Source organism: Salarias fasciatus, chromosome 18 (genome assembly GCF_902148845.1).
Source record: "Salarias fasciatus chromosome 18, fSalaFa1.1, whole genome shotgun sequence".
Lineage (NCBI taxonomy): Eukaryota > Metazoa > Chordata > Actinopteri > Blenniiformes > Blenniidae > Salarias > Salarias fasciatus.
In genome coordinates, this window is record NC_043762.1 from 10,505,127 (window position 1) to 10,524,127 (window position 19,001).

General features: G+C 43.4%; 1 protein-coding gene across 1 annotated transcript; it reads right to left on the bottom strand.

Annotated features, from left to right (window-relative positions):
- Window positions 1-309: 309 nt before the first annotated feature.
- LOC115404872 (integrin beta-1-like) lies at window positions 310-17,513 on the bottom strand. The gene is made up of 16 exons (XM_030114211.1): window positions 17,202-17,513; window positions 7,820-7,886; window positions 7,334-7,419; window positions 5,688-5,910; window positions 5,429-5,599; window positions 5,116-5,354; window positions 4,879-5,034; window positions 4,623-4,718; window positions 4,444-4,533; window positions 4,195-4,335; window positions 3,789-3,991; window positions 3,468-3,706; window positions 3,162-3,384; window positions 2,795-3,027; window positions 2,537-2,703; window positions 310-1,509 (listed from the first exon to the last, which is right to left on the bottom strand). The coding sequence occupies exons 2-16, from the start codon at window positions 7,884-7,886 to the stop codon at window positions 1,444-1,446; spliced, it is 2,400 nt and encodes a 799-aa protein (XP_029970071.1). The 5' UTR covers window positions 17,202-17,513; the 3' UTR covers window positions 310-1,443.
- Window positions 17,514-19,001: the final 1,488 nt, after the last annotated feature.

Genomic DNA, 19,001 nt, shown 5'->3' on the forward strand with positions numbered 1-19,001 from the left:
TTTCAAGTGAAGAGGCATTGTTTCTGCATTTGTGTTTCAGAGGAGTTTTTTTTCCCATGGAAATGGCAGAAATGTTGAAAACGGAACACTAAACTTGCAGTGGCTCTGAGCACCGTCGTCGCATAAACCGCCACTCAAAATACAAGGAAAGCTTGAAAACGTCACCGAAATGGGTCCTAATTCTACGTCCTATAAGAAAACTGTTCTTCAACATGAAAAGTGGAGATAATTTGTTTCGAAAAGGGTAAAAAGGAGACACAATAATGAAAAATCCACAAAAACAGTAATTACAACAACACTATAACCATGTGGGGGTGAATTCTTTTGAAGATTTATTCAATAAATAATTTCAGAAAACAGAATTAAAATGTGAATGTGTTGTAGAAATCATAAAAAAGGCACTTTCAAACAACGGATGCGGCCTTCTTTCCTTTGTTTTAACCAGACCACGTCGATTTCCTCGAAACATTGTCACTGCTCTTATTTCATCGTTGATGTTTGATCAAGGCAAGATGCAAAAAAAAAAAAAGCTGGATGGAATTACCAGGATGTATAAAAAAAACACAAACACACACATAAAAACTGGGGATTTTCCCCTGCAATTCATATCTAACGAGATACACAAAGGCATTTCAGTATAGGCAAATTGAGTTAGCAAAAAAAGGCATGTTTAGGTGTATTTGGCATTGCTGTGAAGAATTAAAGGACCTGAGTTGGCTTTAAATTAAGCAAATAAAACACGGAGCTTCAATAGTAACGCTCCCGTACACTGATGTCCTCTCATCTAGAAAGGCAGCTCAAGGAAATCTTTTTCTTTCTTTTTTTTTCCTAGTCGTACACATTTCAAATGATTGTTCCAATGGTTTAAGAAGACACGTCTGGTTCTGAGAGTAACAGGTATGGCTTTACACAGAACCCTTTACATGCTGTACATATTTCACACCCGGCCGACCGGCGCTACGCATGAAGAGCTTGATCCAAACGCCGAGTGGCACGAAAGGCACACCGATCTTAAGCCGCCGTCCCAACACTGCACCAATCCATCACTGGATCCTCACTCGCTTGGAAAGAAAACTTTCATTTCCCAAAAAAAACACTGATGGCTTCTCTTTAGAAAACAAACAAAAGGCACAGTGAGGCTTTCCCGCCGGTCCTGTGCTGAAACAAAAAAAAACGACCAAAAGACATTCTGGCACGTTCAGCGTAGAAAAAGAAAAAAAACAGACAACATGAACCCCCGCATTTACAGACTGTACAAAAAAGTTCAAACGATGCATAGGAGACGACAAAATAAGACATGTTAGTAAAACCGAGTGGCAAAATGCATTTGGTGACTACAACAACAACAAACAGTGAGCGATAAAAAACCCGCCCTCCCTCCATCCGTTACCCCCGCCCCGCGTCTTCTCCGTACAGTGTTGTCACGAGGAAAGCAAAGCTCCATCACTTCCCCTCGTACTTTGGATTGACCACAGTCGTTACGGCGCTTTTGTAGATTGGATTCTCGCCCTGGGCGGCAAAAACAGAAACAGGGAAGAGACCGTTACACACAGTGACGAGGCGGCGCTGCAATACTGCGCCATCATCTGCATACGAGGACGCATCCCCATCGTTGCTGGGCTGAAGTTAAAACTAACACACCCAGACGATGTGATATATAATATGTAGTTTGATTCATAGTGGTTGTTTGATATATAAACTTTATATGTACGTGCAAATCTTGACACTGTGACGAGCTGGCATCCCTGTTAAGATCTGATATAAACCACAACATTAAGGTGCCTCATGCGGGTGAGATGCTAAATAATTAAGCAGCGTTTCTGTAAAGCGTGCTGCCCCGGTGAACAGCCTTCCAGCAGCGGCGCTCCTCTTATGGCCTTTTATGGTGGTGCAGTTGGAGCATGTGGACAGCGAGAGGCAGCACCGACAGCTGAGATGAAGGCCACTCCCCCCACAGGGGGAAAAAAAAAACCCACAGGAGAGGGGCTGATCAGGAACAGAGCCTGCATTCTCTGCATCAAGCTGCTCATACTCCAGTTTTTACACTGGTACTTTTCCAGTGGAAAACTCTTTTTGTGCCACTCGCAGTCCTTTCATATTCAAGGAAAGTCTCAATAGGATTCTTAAAAGTGTGTTTTTGGTCACTGCTGAAGCTCTTTCAGGGTTTGGAACCACCTACCATCTCAGAAATGAGTTTGTTGTCGGGATTTTCTCCTCAGAGAAGAGAATAGAGCAGGCTCAGACTCTGCTAGCTCCTTTAAATCACTTTTTAAGATACTTTTATTTAGTTTACTGGATCCAATTTATTTTTGATTAGAGGCAGAAGTTCCCCTCAGAGACAAGCGCCCTCTAGTGGTACATGGAGGAAAAACACTGATATGCTTTCAAATAGAAATTACAGAGAAACCATTAAATCTAATAATAAACATTTTAAATAATTGAACACACTCTGTAGATGTTGCTGGACAGAATCCTGATTTAGGAAAAAGTAATAATTGAAGTATTAGCAGTAGAGGCTTTGTGATGCGGGACTCACCGTGTCCCACTTGGCGTTCATCTTTTCCTTCTCGAACTTGGCGAACTCACGGCGGTCGTGGATGATCATGAGCAGCTTCCAGATGAGCAGCAGGGCCAGGCCGATCAGCACGATGCCAGCCACCACGCCCACCACGATGGGGATGATGTCCGGGCCAGCGGGACACTCTGGAGCGGAGATCACACATTTCAGATGACCAAGACAGACCGACAGCAAACAAACAGGCTCTTCTGTGTGCGATGTTCAGCTGTGGCCTACCCAGTATCTCCACCACGTACACCTCCTTGGTCTCGTTCCTGATGGCGTAGGTGTAGTAGAACCAGCAGTCGTTGGCGTCTCGCTCCTTGCAGTGGGTCAGAGGGAAGCTCTGGTCGGTGGGCTGGGGGAGCTTGTCGCGATCGTTCACCTTGATCAGCTGGAAGTAGTTGCAGTCCTCCTCGCACGTGTCCTTCTTCTCGCCGGCGTTGAACGCCCGACACTGGACGCAGTCTCTGCAGACGGACAGACGGAGGGTCGGCTCACTCATTAGAGTCACTTTAGTGTTTCATGAACAGCAAAGTGAGACGAAGACCCATAAAGCCAGGATTCATGGAAAACTCTGCAAAGAATAAAATGTGGGGCTCACTTGTGCTCGGTGCAGACTCCGGGGCAGGTGGGGCAGATCTCGCACGTCGGCCCCTGGAACTTGAGGTTGGTGCATTTGCAGATTCCGCACTCGCAGGTACCGCGGCCGTTGCAGATCTGGCCGTTCTTGGCGAGGCAGGTGGAGTTCTCCAGCGAGCAGTCGCAGGCGCTGCCGGTGTAGTTGGCGTCGCACACGCACTTCCTGCATTCGCAGCGGCCGTGTCCTGAGAGAGAGAGAGAGAGGCGGTTACTAATGAAGCACCGGCGTCGGTCGGCCGGTCGGACGAGCTGCGGCCCGGACGCTCACCTCCACACAGCTGGTTGTTGGAGCGGTCGCAGTTGAAGTTGTCGCACTCGCAGTACTTGCCGCTGTAGATCTCGGCGGGGTTCTCCCGCTTCTTGCACTCGCAGGTGCCGCAGACGCAGTCGCCGTTGTTGCTGCAGATGTCCGTGCCGTTGTCTTTCCGGCAGTTGGCGTCCAGGTCCTCGGTGCGGACTTCGTCTTTGCTGCACTCGCAGGTGCGCCCGATGCGTCCATCATTACACCTGACAGACAAAAAAGAAAAGGTTTGATGGAGGAGATGAAGAGAAAACAGACACAATAGGATCTTCCAGTCTTATCACTCACTTGCAGGCTCCACACTCAAACGTGCCGTTGCCCTCGTCGCACTCCTCGCTGTTGGGCTCCCCGTTAGCGGCGCACTCACAGTCGCAGATGAAATTCAGAACGACCTCCACTTCCTCGTTGAAGCCCAGCGGCTTGATGGTGATGACTTCAGGCTTGTTGTTTGCCGGACAACTCGTGGATTCAATGGAAATTTGGAAAGACACCTGGAAAAACCAAAAAGAGGAGTTTACAGAGTCTAAAATTGTGTCAACTCAAACGTTGTAGGCTGCAATTCAATGTTTTTATTGTCCAATCTGCACACAGCAAATTCCATGTTGTGCTCAAACTTCATTAGATTGATGTCATACCATGTGGCTATCTGTGAACTTATGAGATTGTTAAAATCAGTGTGCAGCAGCCTTACTACCTCGTCTCCGATGGAGATATTAGAGCACTTCCTCCCGTTCTCTCCCGTTCCCACCACTCCGTTCTTACAGACAGACTTATAGGAGATAGACACGCCCTCAGGGAGCCTGCCGTTTTCCAGGATGACCTCTGATGACAAAGACTGTACAAAAAAAAAAACAAAAAAACACAAAACAAGCATTTAAAGGTAAATTCGTAACAAAAAGATGTTAAATGCACAGTAGTAATTCCATGGCAGACGAGCCCTTACATTGTAGGCATCAATGATGAGCTTGATCACATTGCTGGAGTTGGAGGAGAGAGTGCCAACAGCTGATTTAGGAATGAGATTCTTCAGCTCCTGCAAAAAGATACAAATGTAAAACATGACATTTCAAAACTAAAAGAAGTAGATATTTGTTTCAGAAAGTTTCTTAATAGGTACTTTACCTTGTAAACAGGCTGGAACTCCTCAGTTACAGCGAAGATGGTCTGGATGTTGTGGTCACTCAGTTTCTGGACCAGATGAGCAATGGACGGGTAGTCCTGCCAAAGAAGAACATTAAACAACATGAGATAAAAGGAACAGAGAATCGCTGGCCTGGACAAGATCAACTCATAGCATCAATATAGAAATGAAGCCATTAGTAGCTTTCCGTTTTGCGTGGATACATGACGAGTGCTGAATAAATGATAAAGGTCTTACGTAGTAATGGCTCATGGTGTACATGTTGTTCTCCAGATGACACTTCCCGTCATTCGGCAGCACGATGCCTCCCAGTTTCCCGTCTCCAGCAAAGTGGAAACCAGCGTCGGTGGAGAACACCAGCAGGCGAGTCACGTTTCTCCAGCCGATCTGCTCCTGAGATCACACAGAAGACGGCTTCTCTCAGCATTTCGCCCACTGAGAAGAGAATCGGAGGAGTGCCGGCCTCCTGCTCACCTCGCACACCGCCACCTGCATGATGGCGTCGAAGCCTCCTTCGGGGGAGTCCAGGTTTCCCGAGATCTGCTGCTGACTGACCAGCCGGTTGAACTCGTCGCCCTTGTTGGTCAGCTTGAGGACGTTCTTGTAGCTGAAGGGGCTGGTGCAGTTCTGGTTGCCCGTGCAGGGGTTGATGAGCCGGGCCGGGGTGGTGCTGATGTAAGGCATGACCGTTTTCTCCACGAAGGAACCGAAACCTGGACGGAAAACAAACCAGTTATAGCTCAGGGGGTCAAAACGTTTGCAGGGTTTCATTCGGATCTTTCCTCACCGATCCTGAAGTCCGAGGTGATTTCCTGCATCTCCCTCATGAGGTCGGTGCCAAGGTTCTTAACGTTCTCCAAATCGTCCTTCATGGAGAAGGACAGGTCCATCAGGTAGTACAGGTCAATGGGGTAGTCCTCCGCACGCTTGAATTTCAGCTCGAATGTTTGCGGTTCACCTTGAAGACAGAGAACACAGAGACTGAGACTCTGAGGGTTCTTCACGCTTCCTTCAAGCCGGGGCTTGTTTTCACGTGGATATTTTACCAGATCTGAGCGTCAGGGTGAGTTTTTGAGGCTGGATCTGTGTGATCTGCTCGGGCTTCAGCTTCTCGGCCACGTCCTTCTTGCGGATGGTGACGGGATTGTTCCTGTTCACCACGACGCTTCCTCGTGGGTTCTCGATGTTGTCGACGCCGCATTGTCTTTTCTTCAGGGACTCCAGGTCATCGCAGCGGGCAGACTTGGGCTCTCCCTCGCCGAGAAAGTCCTGCATTGAGCAAAAGCAAAAGGATCAATTTGGATCACACGCAGCAGATATCAGAATGAAGGCATTAACAGAAATGGTTGTTTTCAGATATTCAGAGACATTTTGATTTATTAGCTTAATGATCTCTAAGTGAAAGCACCTTTCAGCATGCCTAACATGTAATCTAATCGAGGATGAACTGAGCCGGGGAAGCCTCGTGAACAAACTGCTCCAAGCCGTCTGCTCTGTGAGCGAACAGAAACAGATGACTCTGAAAATCACAGATTAGATGCACATGAGACACAAGAGGCCCAACCAATCAGAACCTGAGACAACCAACTCAGTCAAAACAAAAATAGTGTTTTGACCTGATTCTCTGAAAACCACATGACCCTTAGAACCTTTTTTTTTTTCTCTTCAATGCATCTAATGACAAACAACATATGGGATCTATTTCTCGTTGAAAACTTGAAGAAAAAACACTGGATCAGGAAAATTAATTTGACAACAGAAAGGCACAAGATTTTACCGAGTTAAACTTGTCTTTAAAGTGATTTGAAAAGGAGGCCTCGTGTTGTTGAATGTCATTTGGAGTCATGTTTTTCTTAAGATCATCTGAAAGGCTTCAAAGTAACTCTTGTGACTGTCTTCTGACTTCCTGCAAACAACTGCTGATACAAACAGAACACCTCTCAAACATACGTTCTCATACTAGTTGTGCTATGCAACAACATCCAAACTAATTTAATTTACACGACAGCATTTTCAAGTGAAACGGAACAACTTCAGAGCATTTTGGGGGTGTTTTTACACGACAGCGCACACAGAGTCACTGAAAACGCTCTGAAACTAAAACACAAAAACGCTGCATTTTCACTTGAAGCATTTTCATGAAAATGATTCCTTCCAAATGTTTCACTTCTTATACAGTGAGACACGACTTCCTGACATGTATCTACGCTGCAGGCCGCCGATGTTTCTCCTTCAAGGTTTTATAGGCCGATCTTTCATTCGCTCAGAGTTTTTTTTGCCATCGCAGCACGACCGGTCGCCTTAGGTACCGACAACATGTCATTAAACAGCTTGATGCAGCAGCACTGATGTTTACAATTAACTGTGTAGCTGAGGTTCGTCAGTCTGCGGTTCTCTTTAATCTTCAGAATCTCCAGTACTTATAGGCTAAGTAAATACAAATTATAGGCGTTCATTAAGTCACATAAACAGCACAGGACACCAAAAATGTGTTTCTAGTGATCTAACTCAGAGCTTCTTTTGCCTTCTTTTTGTTGTTTTTCTACCAGGTATGACGACGGTCTGTTGTTCAAGCTTCAGAAACTAAGTAGCAGCCCAGAGGGAACTCAAAGCACCACCCACACAGTTGAAGATCTTCTCGTCGATAGGTGTGGTAAAATAACTTAGCGGCAGCTGAAATGCTCCAACTCACTGGGTCTGAGCACCATCCACACGTCTCGGAGACCTGGATGCATTCTCCACACGACTGCGCGTTCCTCTTGATGCAGATGCTTCCCTCTGAAACAGACGGCACAAACAGTCGCTCCATTAAGTCACTAACTCGAACCGGCTTGCGCCTGCAGCGCACATCCCACTTCCATTTGAGAGAACTGAGTCACGGCAGGCAGCTCACCAAAAACTGACCTCACCTTATAAAAATAACAGGGGGGAAAAAAAGCAGCTTGGTGCTGCTATGAAAATATGAATGAAGGAAAAAGTCAGGAGAAGAGCGTTTAATGTTTTAATGTCTCGGATTGAAAAAGTAGAGCCTGAAACTTAACGAGAAGTGTGATAATGATCAACAGTGTACTCGAGCGGCATGACAGAACAAACAGGACAAAGCAGAAAACATGCTACTCCCAGGATTGGCTAATATTTAACTGTTAGGATCAAACAGTTTTCAGTGCCAGAGTCTTACCTTGCTGTGCCCAGCTGCCACCAAGGACGGCTGATAACGAGGCTATTAGAAGCAACCGTAGATCCATCTGCAAGAAAAGCAAAAAGGCGTCGGCAACACAGAAACACACATCTGGCATGATGTGTTCTACAGCTAAGAAGCTTCCTCTTACAAGGTAGTAATTTTAGATTGGAGAAAAATGTGTGACATGCAAGAGGAAATGTCACATTTGATCCAAGTGAGTGCACGTCACAGTCACTTGTAGCATCTGCAAGGTGCCATAAATCAATTCATGTGTGTGGGAAACATCAGAAAATATACACGTTTTTGTGCAAAAGAAAATTAACATCTCTCATGTGTGTCATCATTATCTGCACAGAGGAGCAGTTTAACTACATGTGTTGCCCCTGATACACAGTTCAGCTCATATAAAATTACACAAAGTGCGCTTTGAAAATTTATAGAAAACAGTAATGCTTTTTTTTTTTTAATACAATTTTCTTACGAGTAGTGGACACAGCACGACACTGAGATCTGAGCTGAGATATCAGTGATACTGCTGTGAAAAGTAGTAACCACATTGCTATCAAACTATCCTCAAAACCATGCCGTCAGAGAGTTTGCAAAAAACATGCATTGCATAACAGCTATCGGAGAAGTTTTTAGACAATTCACTGTATACTACACCAGAAGTTATCCTCAAAAGCTATCATCATTTCAGGTAGTAATTATATGGCCTTGTGCAATACAGACCTTTCCATCACATACACTCTTCACCACAACAAAGCAAACCTTTCAAGATTAAATTTAAAGATCATTATGAAAGTATTTACTTGTTCAGCCTTCTCATGATGAAATTGGGCTGTATGTGGCCCCTGAACTAAAATGTGTTTGATACACCTGGTTGGAAGGGGAACATATTTCTCTTACCACCAGCATGCCAGGCCACCAGAGGGTTGTTTTTGTGATAAAACCACACACATATGCGTAGAGAACAATACGCCATAAACACAATGCTGAGTACATCTGTATGGACAGATGGCAGACTGCTGTTACAAACAACTTTCAACTGTAAAACTACCCAGTCCCAGGAGAATATGTACCGAGAGTCGTGCTGCTCTGGAGATCAGCATTGCTGATCCCGTCCATCCGCTCGTGCATGTGCAGAAGAGCTATTTACTATGGCCATGGCACACATGCACAGTATAGCGTTTCTGCTGTTTCCACTGAAAAAGAGCCTTTTCAAACAGTTGCACTATCAAAGACTTCGAGCAATGTTGTGTAAAGAGACACTCAAAAATGCAACAAAAGGTTTGCATTTTCATTTAAAAACATGTTAACAGGGCTGAAGTGTGTAACCCTGTCTGTAAATCCTCTGAAGGTTGTATAGTTTCATCATTCTAACACACAAGGCACACTTTTTTTTGTTTAAGCTGCTATAATGAGAGGAGGATTGTTAATCATAACAATGAGGTGGACTAAATCATTCAGCAGTGGAAGTGGACCATGGTCTAATCTGAAGGGATGATTCACCAGCACTCAGTCAGCATCAGCTGACATTCACCTACCTACATTCTAGCTTTGTGAATGTGTCTTTTCAGCGCTGTGCCAGGCTTATGTGAATCCAGACACACACACCCCAACGGGCATGATGAGACTAACAGCAGTCGTGTAATGACTGTAGCAGATGAGAAAAAGCTTGAATGCCGAAATGACTAATAATTTAAACTGCCGCAATGAGGCACAAAAAATAGGAAGGAATAGCTGCAGCTCACTGCAGTAAACTGAGCTGGTAGGCATCAAAAAACCCATCTTAGTACAGAAAACTCAAGCAGAGGCTCCACACTGTGGCAGAAAACAAAAGAAAAGATGGTTGTGTGTGTTCCCATATTTGGTCAAGCTGCTTCATTCCTCTTCCTGAATCCTGGCCATTCTCCACACACTGACACACTTCCTCCACTGGCTGCCCAATCCTCAAAATCACAAAGTCAGACCGATTCTCTGTGGATTTGACCCCGTCAGAATATGAGGGGATACTACACCTTTAATATTCAATCTAACTCCAATAATACTTACTTCTTCCTCAAGAAAAATTGTGCTGAATTATTATCAACATGAGAAATGCATGAGTTTATAAGAGGAACATGTGGTGAAGAACAGTAATATGCTGGCAGAGGGGTCAGTGAGAACAGCCAACCACAAAATAACCACATCCTGAGAAATGATGCTGTGTGTACGACTTAAACACAAAGTTTGCACGGTTTTTATTACAGCTATGATGACAAGACCTGATCGAAATCACAAAGACATGAGACGTCTGTTTAGTTTGATCTTCTGAAAGTAATTCAGCCTCTTCACCAATGGGCACTGCTATCACTGTTCAAACAATCTGAACGAAAAAACCTTGAATGGACAACATAACCCATTAAGATGGCTGATAAAATCCAAACAAACACAAACTGAAGACTTCTCACACCATTAACGCTCCACCCTGACATTCCTCAGGACTGGCTTTGTTTACTGCTCTGGGATTCATCCTGCAAATTGCAGAGAGCTGACAGATTGGAAGGCATTCGGCGTCTTGATTAGGGCATTAAGAAACTTTATTCTGAGCTGTGTATAGAGGACAATGCACTCGTGTTACGTCTATTCAGATCTCCAGGGAAGTGCAGAAAATCTAACAGCCTCTATTGGTTTCCAGAGTTTTATTTGAATCAGGGGCTCTGGTCGTTGGGAGGGGGAGACTTTAGAGAATGAATTGGCGGGACACAGACATCAGCACAGCTTCCACTCAGTCACCATCACAGCTGATAAGAGCTGATAGCTAGACACAGTGAGCAGCCCAAGACTGGACTACTGAACAGACTACTTGCTGTCCAGCTCGTCAAGAGGAAGTATGAAACACAAATTAAACATTAACAATATTTTAGTAGATGGTGCAAGAAAATTACATGGAATTAAACAAATAAATTACTCTATCCACAGGGCACCACTTTGTTTCACATTTAAGGGTGAAACTTGTTTAAATACTTTGTGCATCAAGCATATAAAACAACACAAGACATAAAAGATGGATGGTGTTCAATATGAAACAATGAAATATAACTTTAAGAGGATAGCAGTATATTTAACAATGTTAAAAAAAAGCAAGTTAAAAGAAAACTTTTTGACAAAATGAGCCTTTGAAAGGCTTTGAAAGACAATGACTATGTGATTCGAGGCTACTGAGACAAATTGTTCCACTGGCTGTGACGCGTGTGTCATGGTAATGATGGATCGGAGAGGCTAATATTTAGAATTACAAGAGTAAACTCTCCTGAACGTGGCTTTGTATGGTCTGAAAGAAGAAGACACACACACACAGTATGTTTTATGTTCACTGGAGGCTGAATGTTAGTATCATTACAGTCCAGCTCCTGTTAATAATAGTAACCAGCATACACGCACACACACAGGGAATGACAGCGTTTGGCCCCATTTATCTAGAATGTAGAGTGTGGCCGTGGCAACAGAAAGGCCAGTATTTCTAAATAAGGGATGAAAAATTAATCATCCGGATTGTAGAGAGTCACAAAAATCAACACTGTGTGCAGACTTCTGGAAGCTTCTCTCTCACCAAGCTGGACACTTCAAGAAGCATGAAAAAGGTTGACCTAAAAAAAAAATTGCCACCACTCGGCTGTGACGGTAATCTTCAAATCACTTCTGACATAATCAGAATAAACTAGAGTGAGTTTACTTCTTGCATGTTCAAGACTACTTGTGTACAGTCTCCAGGCAGACATTCTGATGTTGCAAAACATCAAATCTCTTCAGTCCGGATTTGTCTGGGCGTGCACAGAAAAGGTCATATCCTAACATTTTTACTCAGAAGAAGTATGCCTGGTGTTGTAAGTCTATACAAGAGCTGCAGCAGAGCGGAGAAACTCGGTCCTCTGTGGGTCCTGTTGTTGTGGTTCACCCCCAGCTGATCAGTTTCAGACAGGTCAGCACTATTTTGATTCAATCTGCAGTCTGGCTGTGCGCCTCAGGGACCGCAGCCTCCACAGATGTAAATTCAATGAGAGCATTCCTCAGCTCTCCTGCAGGGAACCGACGGCCCGTGTCTCATCTCCGCCTGCTTCACAGTGGCACTCCTCCTGTTAGCTTTCTGTTCAGATGCAGCGCTGCAACCCTGACAAAAACATTGTTTCTGGGTAGAAATCTGAAATCTCCAACTTCTCACCCCATCCGAGAAGATATAGCAAACTCTGACTAAACTTAGTTGGAGGTAAAGGCTTCAAGGAGTTAATATAATCTGTTAAATGGACAGAGACACTAAGTGCAAGGAATATTCATGTCAGCAACCGATACTGTGTGTGCACAACTCGATTCAAAGAAAGGCAGTTGGAAAGGCTTAAAGACAGGAGGCCAGCAGGGTCATATGTAGCGAATGTGAATTTCATCCTCTGAAAGAGATGCACTGTTTCTTTACGAGCCATCTCAATCTCGAGATTATCTCTAAAGTTCTGATCAAACAAGCCTCATGTTGTCTGAGGTTTTCAATGACAAAGTTCATGTGGAAACTCTGCATCTGAAACCACAGTGAACAGACGCTCGGCACCACAGGTTTTGCTGGTATTGACTCTGCACCTTCCTCATTTAAGTGTTTTCATGACAACAGACGACACACAAAGTGCTTCCTGTTGAATATATCTTGATGCAAAAGCTTCCTCTGCTCAGCCTATATGACGGCAGAAAAACAACAAGGTCGAAGCAACTGTGATTATTCTGAACTGAAAACAAGCAGATATTAACAATATGTCATTTCAAAATAAAACCAGTAAAATCAAAAAGAAAACCGATAAATGAATAAGACCTTGGGCTGAACGATATTGTAAAAAACTGACATTTCAACCCTGTGATGGATATACAGCGATAAAAAAAAGAGGAAAAAAACAATACACTCATTTTCAATGACCTGAACAGCACTTTAAGCTACACTTCTGGTTGACAATTAAACTGTTTGTTGCTCATTTTTCAGTGTTATTACCAGCAACTCACTCCATGTGCACGGGTGAGGTTTGCATTGGCAAACTAATTAAGAATGATTGATTGCAGGGACCGGCAATGTGACTACTGGGCACATGTACATCATGAAGGCGATGCTCTGACGTTATACTGTGCAGCTCTAATAAGACCCAGCTCTAAAATAAATGACATTGTATATACATTACTAGATAGATTCATTTTTGTGAATTCATGAAACAAAATTCAATGGTACACACTGCAAGTCTTACCACAATTGTTTGTGTGTTGGTGGTTCCTTGTTTCATACACTTCAAGGTTAACCACACTAACCCTCATCAGTGGCTCAGTTTGACTAAAAGACAAGGGAAGCGTGCATCAATCCCACTCACAGATAACAATGCTTGAGTTTACTGTTTCTAGGTAATCTAACATAATCCAGTCTATTAACTTGACAGCAAATGGTCCCGTTGGGGCTTCGTCTGTCTTGGTTACTTGATATATGGTGAGTGAATTTATATCCCAGGCTGTGGGGTTGCGTAACAAAACCCTGAGCAGATGTGATTATGAATAATTTGAAAGCTCATGATTTATAATCAGATTTGATACTGCAATGATGAAAATTTTGCTATAAATTGGGCATCACACTCATCATAGAGATCAAAATGTTAACACAGATATCTAGTAATCTGCAAAAAAAAAAAAAGGTGGTCAAAGGATGGCATTGTTCTAGCAGGCTGATCATCTGGCAGTGTGTAAAACAACAGGCATGCCCCCGTCCCCACCCCAGTCCGCCCCCGGCTCGGTCTGCCACCCGGTCGGCCTGCAGCCCCACACCTGCTGCTCAGAGTCATGGTCCACTCATGGTCCATTAAGTATCCCAAAAAACTGCAGCATGACAGACGCCATTTCCTTCAGAATACACACCGATACACACTTCTGCAAACTACTGCTTTCATGGGTTTTATCTTTTTAATTTTTTGTTCTAAAGGCCAAAACTTAGGGAACGATACTTGTTATGTAAGTTGGGTTAAAAAAAAACTGTGGACACACTCCTCTCACAAGTCAAGCACTTCCCAATGACCCCAGCTTCCTATAAATCTCATAGATCATACTAATGAACCTGTGCTGACTGACTTGCTTTAATTTAATAATGGAACTACAGTTGTGGCCATTGGACTGGATATAAAAAAGTGATGAAAGATTGGGAACTGAAACTCATTTCTATCAGCAAACAAAGCATTTTCATAGGAAACCCAACCTACACAGAGAAGCAGCACCTTTAATAAGGCAGTACTTGTGCCATAAGGGGTTGATATGAAGTCAAAAGAGAACAGGAGATGTCTGCTCCTTCAGTTCTGATTCAAAACACCAGAAGAGGAAAGAGGTTCTGTTGTCCACATTTTACTGTCTGACGTCCAGCTGACAACCAGAGGCTGAGAACAGGAAAACTGTTGTGACATCTGTTAGATTGGTGTCAGAAAAACATTTAAAACCCGTGTATCTCCGATCTCAAACATTGTTACAAAGGAAATTCTGGGACGAGTCGCATCCATGTGGTGAGTCGCAGTGTTCAGAGCAGGGCCAGTCTGAGGTCTGTGGAGGAGATCCTGGTCTGTCAGGCCTCCTCGGAGAAATGAGCTAATGCATTCCAGTTTAACGAAGTCCATACTGTGTCATGGAAAACCGCGTCACAGAAATACAGAGTGCCGTCCCCCCGACCACATCTCACTCCAAGCAAAAGTTCATTCAGTCTGAATGATGTCAAAAGAGTTTAGCAACAAATTCTGCCAAAGTTTTTCTTGAAAACAAAAAACGTGTAGATGGCTTTGACTCAATTCAACTCCTCAAGTCATCAATCCAGCTTCCCGGCCGCTTTATCCAATTAAAGATCAAGTTTTTTTGAAAAGGAGAAGAAAGATTCCTTCTTACAATTGATTAAATAATCACAGATATGTTAGAAAAAGACATACTGTGAGGATTTACCTGTGATATTTAGTTTGAACTGCAGTATGATTTAGCTTCTCAAGTTCATTTATCCATCTGTACGGTAAACTGACTTGGTTTGACTTGACTGGTAGTGGACTTCTGGAAAAGAATCACAACCTCTTGGGATATCAGTTGCATGAAACCCGAACCGAAGCAGTAATTCGTCCCACTTTAACCATTTTTTTTTCCCGCTGACTGGATTGGCATGCATACTTTTCATAGTCTTAACTTCTGGACACTTCAGTACAGCTTTACTAGCCATTCAAATGGACCCCAGAAGTTCCACAATACAGTTGTCCAATAACATAGTTCTGTCTCATACAGCTTAACCCTTAACAGCGGTATTCTTCACTTAACAGTGACCGCAGGCTAGAAACAAAGATTGTTTCTTGCCACCTTCTAATGGAGTCAAAACACTTCCTGCCCCAGCCCTCGGCTTGAGATGAGGCAACATAAATGAAAACAAGCCATGATCCATATCCTCAAACATGTTGCTCCCAAACACAGACTGGTCACACATGACTAACGTCTGCTGAGTCTGGGGGTAAAGGCCCGGTGTTGAGTAATGCTGAATGACCCCCCCAGTCTGCACCGGACACTCCAAGACATGCAGCGCTTATCTAAACATCACAACAATGTAACTAAGGGAAGTGAGTCAGTGATGCGCCGGGGCGCTGGTTTGAGTCTGCAGACACGTCATGTCCCCCTGCCAACCCCTCCTCACGTCCGCAAATACGAGGCCTGCTGGATATTACAGACGTATCAGAAGACAAACGTGTTTTCGCACCTCATGCAGGCATGGCGCGGCTGCTATGTCATTACTGATGGTGGCTGTCTGAGCAAACCATGGCCAATAATTAACCCAAGACGTTTTACTCCCATGTCTCTGAATTAGCGCTTTGCAAGAGAGGACTCGGTGGGCAGAGATTGCTAGATTTACTCTGACCCAAAAAAAAAAATTAAAAAAAAAACACACCCTCAGGCTCCAATTCCTTTACAGGAAGAGAACGAGGGAGGCAAGAACAGTCTTGTCCGACTGAAGACATCTCTGAATCACAGCTGAGGGCAAGGCTCAACAAGAGCCTCTAGGTTCTGGTTAACCTGCTTTAAGACGTCCTGATCTCACTGCGTCCGCAGTTTATACAGCCAATAATCTAGTCTGGTCAAGCTGGGGGCCAGCTGTGGGCTCTTATATAATTCATGGCTTGGACAGGGATGCTATTGTTTTTACTGGATTAAAGCTCTGAAATGTGTTTTAAGTGCAAAGAGGGACATGAATTTCTCACCAATAACAATTGAATCCATCCATCTCCCATCTGTGCTTCATCTAATTTTGAAGATGAGCCTAGGTGACTATGGGGTACCTGGACCAGGCTGATCAATACAATGTGGGTATTGCTGTAGAAAACAGCTGCAAACATGAGATCAGCTTTGAAAACACCAAGAATGACCTATTTTTTTAGTTTCTAGATAATATCTGTCAAAGCTTTTTGGGCTATTAAAACTTAAAGATGGTTATTATCATTAATAAAATTGCCCCTACAATTACAGAAGTTCAAGAGGGTACTGACCATTTACAGTAGCATTAGGAGATCACCACCCAAACATAATTTGATCAAGAAAGAAAGATACTGGAACAGGAAAAAGTCAGAGCTGGAAAATCCCAATGGAAAACAATATGAAGCCGTTTTTCCAACCTTAGGTTTGGATTTTAGGTAGTTAAAGGTAGTAAGTAGTTAAAACTCTAGTAAAACCACACTGTCCCCTTTCACTAATCCAAGAAACAAATTAAGTACTTTGATTTAACCCTTTATTGTATCAATAATTCTATTCCAGTATAGAAAATACAACCCTGGCCGATGATCTGGGAGTCAAAGTAAGATTTCTTTCTGAAGTATGTGTTGAATTGAACAGCTTCACACAAACACAACGTCAATCAAATAAAGGAAGACAACGCCAAACAGAAAGAAATCACACTGAAGAAAAAACGAAGGTGGAGTCTTTTTGGTTTGTATTTCATCAATGAAAGTGTGTTTTAGTTAAAACTTGAGTAAAAATGCCATTTTCCCCGCTGCTCTCCTCCACCTCCCGTTCTACCCTCTTTGGTCTCAAAGCGGCTCCTTCTGGCCTACTTTCCGCACAAAGCCCACATTAAGACTAATCGAGGAGCTTAATACAGGTATATTTTGATACATTCTAGCACCAAAATCATCCGCAGCAGAGGATAATAAGAACTATATATGATGTAAAAGAGGGAGATTCGTCAGTGTGTCTCCGCTGCGAGCTAGTAATTGTTAATCCACACCCAAAGTTTGCCCCGAAGACAGACATTCCTGGTTTCTTCGCTTCTACATTGATTTCAATCCGGCTATTTATGACAAGTTGAGGTTAAAATGATTCCACTCACCTTTAGCTGATTCCTTACAGATGCTTATAAGGATTCAGAGTAACATTTGTCCCAACAAGTGTCCCTAAACTCGGATTAAAAGCCACTCGAAGCGGAGACTAGCTAAAACTGTTAACAATGGGGAGTCTTTGTTTTATCCAATGAGCCGCACCGCTCCAGACGAGAACGTGACGATGCCCGTTAAGACCCGGGTGGTGCTAACACACACTCATACGAGGTGTATCAGAAATTAAACAAGGACTGAGAGGAGCACCCGGCTCGCCCGAACACGCTACAGCTCCGCTGCTCGTACCGAGGAATATATTTTTTTAATGTCTCACTTCAGCAAACCTCTCCTTGGGATTTTTAGACCCCGCCCATACAGGAAGAACGGGCGGCGCGCAAGGGGCGAGAGAACAAACGCACCGGAGAGTCATGAACCTCTGTTCACCTCGGCTCTGTTCATACGGCATAGGCACGCACGGGTGTGCACGCGCATGGACAGACAGAAGAAATTTGAATTAACTTTGTGTTTTATTTTGTCTTGTTTTGTAAAGTATTGCATCTTATTGTTTCTTATACCCTCCTCAAACCAGTTTCATTTAAATACTGTTATAAATACTTTATAGATGGGTATTTTCCATCAGCTTCTGACCTCTTCAGAACTTAGCATTCAGTTATTTTCAGGGTGGGGTGAAACAGAGATATTTTGACACAGTCATACTGTGATAACTTCACACTTCTCTCTGAACTACGAGGGAGATTTCACATGAGGTAGAACTTGCAAACTCCACACAGAAACATTCAAACTCAGTGTTCTTGCTCCGACACAGTGCAGCCCCAAAATAATCAAACTGACAGTCCAAGAAACACACTGGCATGTAAAGGACGGCCTCAAAATGAATAAAAAACACACAATACACACCGAATCAGGAGTAAAACACATATAAAATGATAGGTGTTTGAATAAAACTGAAATAAAAAATAACAGCCTCAAATCCTCAAAACAAAAAAGTGTCTGTGAGTTTGTTTGAATTCAGCAAATACTTTCCTCTGACAGTTTTTTATTCTTAATTTATAAAGAATCAACTTCCCCAAATGTGAGGAATGTTCGTTATTTTGGCTCTACACAACTTTAAAATAAAGTAAAGGAAGAGGAAGTCAGCACAGATGTGCTACATATCTCCAGAGCTGCCGGCTGCAGACCTCTGAGCTGCAGTATTATAGCTGAGCAGCACTGAGTAAATTCAAACTATTTCAGATGAACGACCACAAGGTTCAAGAGGTGCATTGCCACTGCATGCATTTCCTTTAACAAACTTAAAAAGCGCACTAACTAAAGCGTAACTTTGCAGTGTTGCTAGTCATTTCCTCTTCACAGCAGTCGTTGCTATAGCGACCTATTTGCAAAATAAATGTTGACCTAAAGGGTATTTTACATCAATAAACGCAGGAGGCCGGCGCTGCAGACCTGTTAGCTCACAGGTGCTTCTGTGTTTCTTTTCCTCAGGACTGCAGGCCAGATCAAAAGTTGAGAGTGAAAAGTTTGGAAAGAGACCAGTTGTTTTTGGATGAATCCCTTCTTCTTTTTTCAGTATTAGGTTCAGATTAGGGTCACAGGTGCTGGAGCACATGCTATAGACTGGACAATCACACATACATGAAAAGAAAACATTCATGTTCTGAGCAATGTAACAGCAGTTGTACTGTATTCAGTCCTTTTCTCACATTTGGTTATAAGACAGCCGTGGTATTATGGAACTTATAATCAGATCCACTAAATATTGATGATCCTGTGTTCCATCAAAGTGTAATTTACAC